Source organism: Nannospalax galili, unplaced genomic scaffold (genome assembly GCF_000622305.1).
Source record: "Nannospalax galili isolate Female #2095 unplaced genomic scaffold, S.galili_v1.0 scaffold443, whole genome shotgun sequence".
Lineage (NCBI taxonomy): Eukaryota > Metazoa > Chordata > Mammalia > Rodentia > Spalacidae > Nannospalax > Nannospalax galili.
This window is the reverse complement of record NW_008352479.1, coordinates 4,494,121-4,503,722: the sequence shown is the minus strand read 5'-3', so window position 1 is coordinate 4,503,722 and position 9,602 is coordinate 4,494,121. Positions and strand designations below refer to the sequence as shown.

At 40.2% G+C, this 9,602-nt stretch overlaps 1 protein-coding gene across 7 annotated transcripts in view; it reads right to left on the bottom strand.

The window, feature by feature from the left end:
- Positions 1 to 1,988: 1,988 nt before the first annotated feature.
- The window catches only part of Tcaim (T cell activation inhibitor, mitochondrial), a 135,072-nt gene continuing 127,458 nt past the window's right edge, over positions 1,989 to 9,602 (bottom strand). For 6 of the 7 annotated variants that reach the window (XM_008849489.3, XM_029554275.1, XM_029554279.1 and 3 more), the window contains 3 exons: positions 6,386 to 6,618; positions 5,247 to 5,378; positions 1,989 to 3,479 (listed from right to left, as the gene is read on the bottom strand). In XM_008849489.3, the coding sequence (XP_008847711.1) occupies positions 3,242 to 3,479; positions 5,247 to 5,378; positions 6,386 to 6,618 (603 nt within the window). In that variant the 3' untranslated portion in view covers positions 1,989 to 3,241. The remainder of the gene's footprint in view (positions 3,480 to 5,246; positions 5,379 to 6,385; positions 6,619 to 9,602) is intronic. The other variant, XM_029554280.1, reaches the window with a different exon arrangement.

The window sequence follows — 9,602 nt, the reverse complement described above, 5'->3', positions numbered from 1 at the left end:
CACCGGGTGTGGTGGCGCATGCCTTTAGTCCCAGCACTTGGGAGGCAGAGGCAGGTGGATCTCTGTGAGTTCGAGGCCAGCCTCATCTACATAGTGAGTTCCAGGCCAGCTGGGACTACTGGGGAGACCCTGTCTCAAGAAAGACCAACCCCCCCCCAAAAAAAGATCTCCATTTCATTTTAGAATATATTGTTTCTTGCAGAAAGACTCATTGTTTTTGCTACTAACACTGAGATGTTGGCGCATGCATCTCTAATCTGTATGTACCTGATTATTACTAGTCATAATCGGTTGCACTTGGATCCTTGGTGCCTGTGTATATCTATAAAGTCATCGGGTAGATTTCACTGGTAATGTTTATCACCTCTATTAATTAATATGACATAAATTTCCATGCTTCCTCCTCAAATATAATACATTTAAAAAATTTGTTGATTTTTTTTTGTGTTGTGTGTGTGCGTATATCACACAGAACATCCCAAACCATCTTATTCGAGTATACATCCACTTCACAGATAGCACCCTCCCATAGCCTCCCTCCCCCCACTAGAGCCCATATACTCTGATATCCCTGCTACTGTCTGCTGTGTTGTCAGCACCCCAGCCATTCCCCACTACTTGTCCATCTGGTGAATCTAGTCAGCCTATCAAGAGGTCTTTGTTTTAGGAGGGTCAGCTGTTCCTTATCTAGCAGCAATCATTTTTCAATATTCCTTTAGATAAGATTGGGGTCTGCTGTTCATTTTCCCAGTTCTATGCTAGGTTACTATGCTATACATATGGATGTTTATGAAATTATATTGGTCCCTTTAAACTTTGGCTATACTTTCCTTTTGGGTGTTTAAGATCATACAGTTGGTCCAGATAAACTGATTTATTTTTACTCTTAGTCATTTGAGGATCTGTTCCTCAGGGGTCACATGGGCTTGGGAGGAGGCCCTGGCTAGTTTCTTTTACCAGTTCCATCTACGTGAAGATAAGTCAAAGGTCCTGATCAACCATGGTTGGCCTCACTTGGAAGCATGGAGGAAATGATTCCTGTGTTGACCCTCCTCTTTGTAGACTGGACGCTGGTTCAAGACCATCTGGTGGGGTCTCCTCGGCCTCCTTGGTAGACCTAGGAAGGCAAGGAGCAAAAATTGTCCTTTATGTCCCTCTGAACAAATTATTATATACCTCAAAGTATGTCTGTTAAACATCAAAGAAGGTTATTTCCACCAGTCTAGTACTTTTAATTACTGTGTACCATGTAGATAAATCTTGTTCAAAGACCAATTGTTCTCAGATAAACCTTACTGAGACATATATTTCTTGATCTGGTATGTATAATTTGTCAGTAGGTTGTAGGAGTAATATGGTTCCCTCTGGTTTTCAAAACTAGCTAGGCATTATTTATCTCTTGCATTGTCTCACCCCTCCATGATGGTTTTCCCACTTAAGGTGCCCCCATTTCCCCCCTTTCTACCTTAATAATACCCTTCTCTTATGGTCCTACGTCTCTTGAGCTCCTTTATCCCCTAGGTTCCTTGTATACCCTTCCCTCCCCACTCCCTTAAACTAACCCAGTACTGGAGCCTATGGAGGCCAGGTGTTGGATCCTCTGGAGCTGGAATTACAGGCAGTTGTTAGCTGCCTGAGGTGGGTGCTAGAAATTGAACTCAGGTCCTCTGGAAGAGCAACATATGCTCTAACTATTTGGGCATCTAGCCCCAGAGAGATCATTTTCTTTCTTTTAAAAATATTTTATTATTTTTATGTGTATGTGTGTATTGCCTGCATGTAGGTAAGTGCACCCGTGTCATGCAATGCTTGCAGAGGACAGAAAAGGCTGTCAGATCCCCTGGAACTGGAGTTACCGACAGTTGTTAGCTGCCATGTGGGTGCTGGGATTCGAACCCAGGTATTCTGCAAGAACAAACAGCGTTCTTAACCGCTAAGCCATCTGTCCAGCCCTGGGAGACCATTTTTCAGCTGAGGCTTTGGTTGTGCCCTGTGTGATGTTGTGAGACTTTTCCTTTTTTTTTTTGGTCTTTTTGAGACAGGGTCTCCCTATAGCCCCAGCTGTCCTGGAGCTCACTATTTAGACCAGGCTGACCTTGAACTCACAGAGATCTGCCTGCCTCTACCTCCTGAGTGCTGGGATTAAAGGTGTGCACCACCACACCCAGCAAGACTTTTCCTTTTATATTAAGTGGGCGATGAAGTCAAATGGGTATGTACAGGTCACTAATGTCCAATAATTAACTATTGCTCCATAGTAGTTGTGAACCTGTAATAACTGGAAACAAGAAAAGCAGTTATATAGTTGGTAAAGTATCATTTATTATGTAACAATTAGTTCTGAGACAAAATCCAACTCAGCATACATTACTGATGATTCTGTGTTATGATTTTAGAAATGGTATAATCCAAACTGCATTTTTCAATAAACTCTCATATCATGTTTGAGGAATCTTCCATGTTTGGTTCTGGAGAGCTTTTACAGCAACACTAAGCACATTAGCACAGCTCAAAGGGATGACTTCACAAACTATCCTAATTATAATATATCTTATTCATTTATTGAAACTGGGGATGGAACCCAGGGCCTTGTACATACTAAGCATATGCTCTATCACTAGTTAAATGAGTAGAAGAAATTAGGAGTTTAAATACTGTACCTGAAAATAATCAAACTGCTTAGGACAATGTTAACAGCATTGCTTTTTTACCTTCTTCCTTTTAGGTAAAATTTGGTTATCTAATTTTTGCTACCCAAACATCTTTTTTGGATATCAACTGTTCATTAATGGCTACAACATATGTGTGTGTGTGTGTGTGTGTGTGTGTGTGTGTGTGTGTGTGAAATGTAACTATAAAGACACATGTGGAACTGTATTATATGTAGAAGAGTTCCAGTGCTTCGGAGCTATACTAAATGAGACCCATTGATAAGGGCACATAAACATATGCAACCTCCAACCAACATTCACTCATATAAAAATACCCAAAGCCTTTATTACTAAAAATACCTCCATCCTTCTAGCATCTTTTTTCCTAGTCTCAACACTCAGCATCCCAAGACTAGGAGATGAAACCTTTTAAAAACAAGTTTCTTAGCATAAATTCATTAAAAAAAACACCCTACTTCTAAAGCAGTGGTTAGAAATTTTGTTCCTCTAACATGTAAATGATACCATTATATCAAATTGTGAATTTAAATAAAGTTTATCTCTTTAAAAAAAATTAAAACATTTCTATGTCACTTCACCACTTCTCCCTTCCAATTCCATGGGATACAAAGGTCTCCATCTTGCATAACAGAGTAAAAATGTGATATGCAGAGGTGCATCCCATGTAGATAAGGCAGTGATTGTTCCAGAAGTCTCTTACAGCAATCCACCATTTGTGTACTAGAAATGCTGGGCTCCTTGTATAACTTCTCCAGAGAAAATTTCTTTGTTGAAGCCTGTATCAATTCATTTTCAATAACCTTTAACCTATTAAATTGAAAAAAAAGATCACAAGCTATCACTAAATAAAGAACTTAAAATATGAACATATTCCTAAGTGCTGGGATGATAGCATTCTGCTTACACTACTGAATATGGCATCCACAAGGCCATAGTCATGCTTTGAAGATATGCCAAGAGTTACTATGAGGTTCAGTACTTGCTGAGTTATTTCCACATTTATCTTTAAAGGACGTGTTCAATCTTATTAGCAGTAATGAGATAAAAATAATACATGATTTAAAAAGCTCTTATGATGCCACATGTAAGAATATAAACCCCTTGCTTAGATGCTGACATCAGGCTGACATCAGGCTGAGTTACTCCATATCATATAAAACAGTGGTTTAGAGGCTGGAGAGATGGCTCAGCAGTTAAAAGCACTGACTGCTCTTGCAGAGGACCTGGGTTCAAGTCCCAGCACCCACATGGTGGCTAACAACTGTTTGTAACTCCAGTTCCAGGGGATCCAACACTCTTTTCTGACCTCCAAGGGCAATGCATGACACAGGTGTACCTAGCTACATGCAGGCATTACACTCATATACATAAAATTAAAAAAAAAACCCAAAACAATGCTTTTGTTTTGGGTATTTTTTTTTCCGGACTGTGCCTTGCCCCGAGAGGCTCCACTTTACAAACAGCTTTTGACTCCATTTTGAGGGTAGAAAATGACTGTGCACCTGGGTAGACACATGAACGGCACCATCTGTTGGCATCACCCAACAGATAAATGATTTATTGCTCAGAGTTGCAAGTGTACCACCTTATAAACTTAGGGTGAATTGAGAACAAGAGAAGGGTATAAACTTCTTCACTTGAACCCTTACTTCCACATTTGGCACTGTGATGGTGACTGCCCATCAACTGCCCAGTGTGTATATCAAGGAATGACTATCCCTAGGGCTTGAGCTACACTTCTCCTTGCTGTTAACACACTACTCAACTGTCATCTACCCACCTACCCACTCACCTACCTGGGCCAGTTGTCCATCTGTCTGCTCATTCCTTTGTAGGACCCGATCTGGACCCAACTCTACATTCAAACCTGTGACCCCCTCAGCAGGCTGACTTTACAACTTCAGCTTCTTCTTTGTAACTCCGTTTATCAACACAGACTCTATGTTTCTATCAGTCTACTTCTAAAGCCTCGGGAAACTTGGCTGCACCCTCTTTAACTCTTTTAGTCATACACATTTGTTTACAGTGTGGTGTGTGACCTGAGAGCTAATAAGTTTAAGACAATAATAAAAGAACTTGTGTCTGTGAATTTAAATAAAGTTTATCTCTTTAAAAAAAATTAAAACATTTCTATGTCACTTCACCACTTCTCCCTTCCAATTCCATGGCAGAATACCTGGGTTTGAATCCCAGCACCCACATGGCAGCAGGAAAGCATGATTATCTGGCAAACTGTTATCCAATAAATCCTGACTTGATGGAAAGATAAACATGTTAAGTCTGTTTCTAACATCTGACAGTGCTGCTATGGAATGCTCTCGTTCTTCATAGCAGGCACAGAGAACATTATCCAGCAGCTTCTTGCCACCTAGCAATAAGAAACCCTTGGCTGCCAAGTGATTCTTTCAAAGCTACAGACAACATAGAAACAGGACTGCTAAAACCGTTTTCACTATAAAATTTCTTTTCAATGTAACTAAAATGCAGATAAAGCTTTTGCTGTCAATTTTTTTTTAAAGACAGGATCTCACACATCCCAGGCTGGTCTTGAACTCCCTGTAGTAGAATACTTACTTTTCCTTTCTTTTCATGTTCTCTCTTGCTTCCTGAGCTTTTGTTCTCATAAAATATTGGAGGTTTGCTGGATCAGAGAGGGCTGGGATATTAAAATGTCCAAGTTCGTGCAAGCTTGGAGTATATCTGTCACTGAAATGAAGTATGCATTTAGGGAAACATCACTGCCTCCATCTGCCCTCCAGATCCTCAGAAAATCCACCGTAATATTACAACATTCGTTTAAAGCCCTCAAAGACATATCTCCCTGGGATGGCAACCCAAGACCAGCCCTGTGGCTGTCCTCTGTAATAGTGGTAATAACCTCTTTCAAAGTGAGTTTGTGAGTACTTTAGAGAGAATGCATCTAAACACAAAGTGCAGGCAAAGATTATATACACAAAAAAATGCTTGCCATTGACTTAATCCTAGGTTTCCATAGGACTGATTTTGCCCAGTAGTGGATATATTTTCAAAGAATGTTTTGGAAATTCATTCTTCAGTCCCCTAATGGTTTTTGTCATGTTCAAAATAGTGCTGTAACATAGGTAGTGACATTCATATATATATATATATATATTTTTTTTTTCCTACTTGAATTTTTGTGATTTTCAAACAATATAATTTGATGGTATTTAGATCCCCTCCCCTCCCCAGACCTCCCCTTATTGACATTAATTAAACATTTCTTATTATTTTTAAATATGTGTATACGTGTGTGTGCACATGAGTACAGGTACCCAAGAAGGCCAGAAGCATCAGATTCCCTGGAGCCTGAGTTACAGGTGGTTGTGAACTGCTCAAAGTGGGTCCTCTGAAAGAGCAGTATATATTCTTTTTTTTTTTTTTCTTTTTTGGTCGTTTTGAGAGAGTCTCCCTGTAGCCTCAACTAGCTGGTCTGGTGCTCCCTATGTAGACCAGGCTGGCCTTGAACTCACAGAGATCTACCTGCCTCTGCCTCCCGAGTGCTGGGATTAAAGGCGTGAGTAACCACAGGCATGAGCAGTATGTACTCTTAACTGCTGAGCCAGCTCTCTAGCTCCTCATTTTTAAAAAACTTCCTAAGAACCACACAATGGAATCTGAAACAGTTCAATGTACTGAAACACACAAATCTCACCTAAGGCAGGCAGAAAAACTGTCCTGCTTCAAATATTTACCTGTTAAGGATCATCTGTAAGCCACTGAGACTTTGTGGGTGGAAAGGTACCCGACTCTTCAGCAGTTGATTACAGAATGTGTCAAGAAGAGAGTAGTATTCATCAAGTGTTAATGCTGGCTGTAACTCTTCGATATAAACAACTTGTATACCTCCTAAGAGACTACTTATTTGGTCTTCTAAGGCCACCAGTCTCCTCTGAAGGTCGAAATAGCTTGGCAATCTTTCAAAGAGCTACAGTATTAGGGAAAAAAAGGACATAGTTAGCTTTAAGAGTCCAATAAAAGGGATTTAAGAAAGTTTTAAAATATTTATTTATTTTTGGTCTTTTTGAAACAGGGTCTCCCTGTAGCCCCAGCTGGCCTGAAACTTACTAGGTAGACTAGGCTGGCCTTGAACTCACAGAAATTCACCTGCCTCTGCTTCCTGAGTGCTGGGACTACAGGCATGTGCCACCACACCCATCTTTAAAAATTATTTTTAAAATGAACATTCAAGTAAAAGAGTAAAAGGACTTACTATAATGCTGGAAATATTAAAATTCAAAACAAAACATTATTAATCTAGGGATTTCTAGATAGGAATTCAAGAGACTGCAGAAAAGTCCCAATAAAAGTAAGTCCTAGGTACTAATATTTAAAGATTCAGGTAGGAATCTTAACCTAGTTTAGAATGATTAAATGGTGTAACATTAAATTTTATTTATTTTTATTTTATGTGTATGGGAGTTTTTCCTGCATGTGTGTAAGTGCAGCTGAGCTTCGTAATGCCTGGAGAGGTCAGAAGAGGTTGTCTGTCCCTAGAACTGGAGTTACAGATCGTTGTTAGCTGCCACGTGGGTGCTGGGAACTGAACCTGGATGGTCTGCAAGAGCAGCCAGTGCTCCTAACCACTGAGTCATCTCTCCAGCTTCATAATATAACATTTTTAAAGATAAAGTACATTCGTGCATTCTAACTCATAAGTATTCCTTCAAAATTTACGATCAGCTAAATTCAACTGAAGTAAGTACAATAAGCATTGCTGAGCACCCACTCTGTACATAAGCAATGACCTGGACGTGCAGTATAGAGTCTAAGAGGCTGGAGCAATGGCTCAGCAAGTACTGGACACTCTTGCAGAGGACTGAGGTTTGTTTCCTAGTATACATGTGATGGCTAACAATTCCAGGGGATTCCTTCTGGTCTCTATGGGCATTGAATGCATGTGGTATACAAACATACATGCAGGCAAAACACATACACATAAAATAAAAATAAAGTAAAATAAAAAGAAGCCAGGTATAGTGACACACGCTTTTAATCCCAGTGCTCTGTGATAGAGGCAAGTGGATCTCTTTGAGTTATAGGCCAGCCAGGGCTACAAAATGAGGTCCTATCTCAAAAAAAATGAGAGAAAACAAACAAAAAAGGAGTTTGTCTCTGTTTACCAGGAGCTCACAGTTGAGGGACAGGAAAACAAAGAAAAACTTCGAATCAGTGCAGGTACCATATCAGACTCACTGGATACAGAAACAGCTTAAACGATGGTTGATAAGGATGTCTAATATGACCAAATGTGTAACAGGATTTAGAAAAGGCAGATGAATGTGGAATGCTCTGGAAGAAGAAAAAAGGTCATGTCCAAAACCAACAAGAAACTGGGTGTGGCTGAGATATGTAGGTCTGTTAAGAGTAGAAAGATCAAAGGCTAAAAGGAGGTGGGAGCTAGGTCCAGAGACACTTATGGACTTAGATATTCTGTTGAAAGCTTGAATCTACACAACTTTACGTACCTTTTTTCTGGTCTTTAGAAGAGAGTGTCTCTCTGTAGCCCCAACTGGCCTGAAACTCACTATGTACATCAGGATGGCCTCAAATTCACAGAGATCTACCTGCCTCTGCCTCCCAAGTGCTGGGATTAAAGGCGTGTGCCACCACGCCTGGTGGATCTATACAAATTTAAGAGGACTAGGAAGCATAAAATATTCTCTATAATGAAGGCAATAAGAAAATAAAGTTTAGGACTGGAGAGATGGCTCAGTGATTAACAGCACTGGCCACTCTTTCAGAGGACCTGGGCTCAGTTCCCAGCACCCACATGGTCGCTAACAACTGTCCATAACTCCAGTTCTAGGGGATCTAGTACTCTTCTGGCATGGGCATTGCATGACATGGGCCCACTAACATACACACAGACAAAACACTTATACACGTAAACTAAAAATAATACATTTAAAAAAGAAAATAAAGTTTCTGTAAATTATAATCTATTACTACATTTTGTGAAAAAAATTGTATCCTCTACTTTGATTCTCCTCTTAATGGGTTATTCATGCGTAGAACGTAAATATATTCAGAGCTGGGTGTGGTGGCACACACACTTTTAATCCTGACACTTGGGAGGCAGAGGCAGGTAGATCCCTGTGACTTCAAGGCCAGCCTGGTCTACATAGTGGGCTCTAGGCCAGCTGGGGCTACAGGGAGACCCTGTTTCAAAAAAAAGAAGAAGAAAGTAAATACACTCAATCTTTTTAAGAACTGAGGATTCAGGCTGGAGAGATTTCTCAGTGGTTAAGAACACTGGCTGCTCTTGCAGAGGACCCAGGTTCATTTCCCAGAACCCACATGGTGGCTAACAACCTTCTATAACTCCAGTTCCAGGGGAATCCAATGCCCTGTTCTGACTCCAAGGGTATTGCATGACATGGGTGCACTTACACACATGCAGGCAATATACACATGCAAATAAAATAAATATAATAAATTTTAAAAAAAGAACTGAGGCTTCATACAGTTTGTACTCAGTTTCTATAACAATGACATTTTATGAAACTATAACATACCATAGCCAGGAAATGGACATTGGTGCAGTTGATTGATATTGCTTGGATTTTGTCATTCATTTGTGCGTGCCCCTTCCCAGGTAGCCACAGCTGTTCTTCCTTTCTGTAGTTTTATTACTTCAAGAATGTTACATACATGGGAGCCACACAGAATGTAACCTTTGTAGACTGACTTTTTAAAAAAAAATTAATATTTTTATGTGTAGGTGTGTATTGCCTGCGTGTAGGTAAGTGCACCTGTGTTGTGCAATGCCTGCAAAGGACAAAAGAGGCTGTCGGATCCCCTGGAACTGGAGTTATGGAGTTGTTAGCTTCCATGTGGGTGCTGGGATTTGAACCCGGGTCTTCTGAAAGAACAACCAGTGTTCTTAACCACTGAGCCATCTCTCCAGCC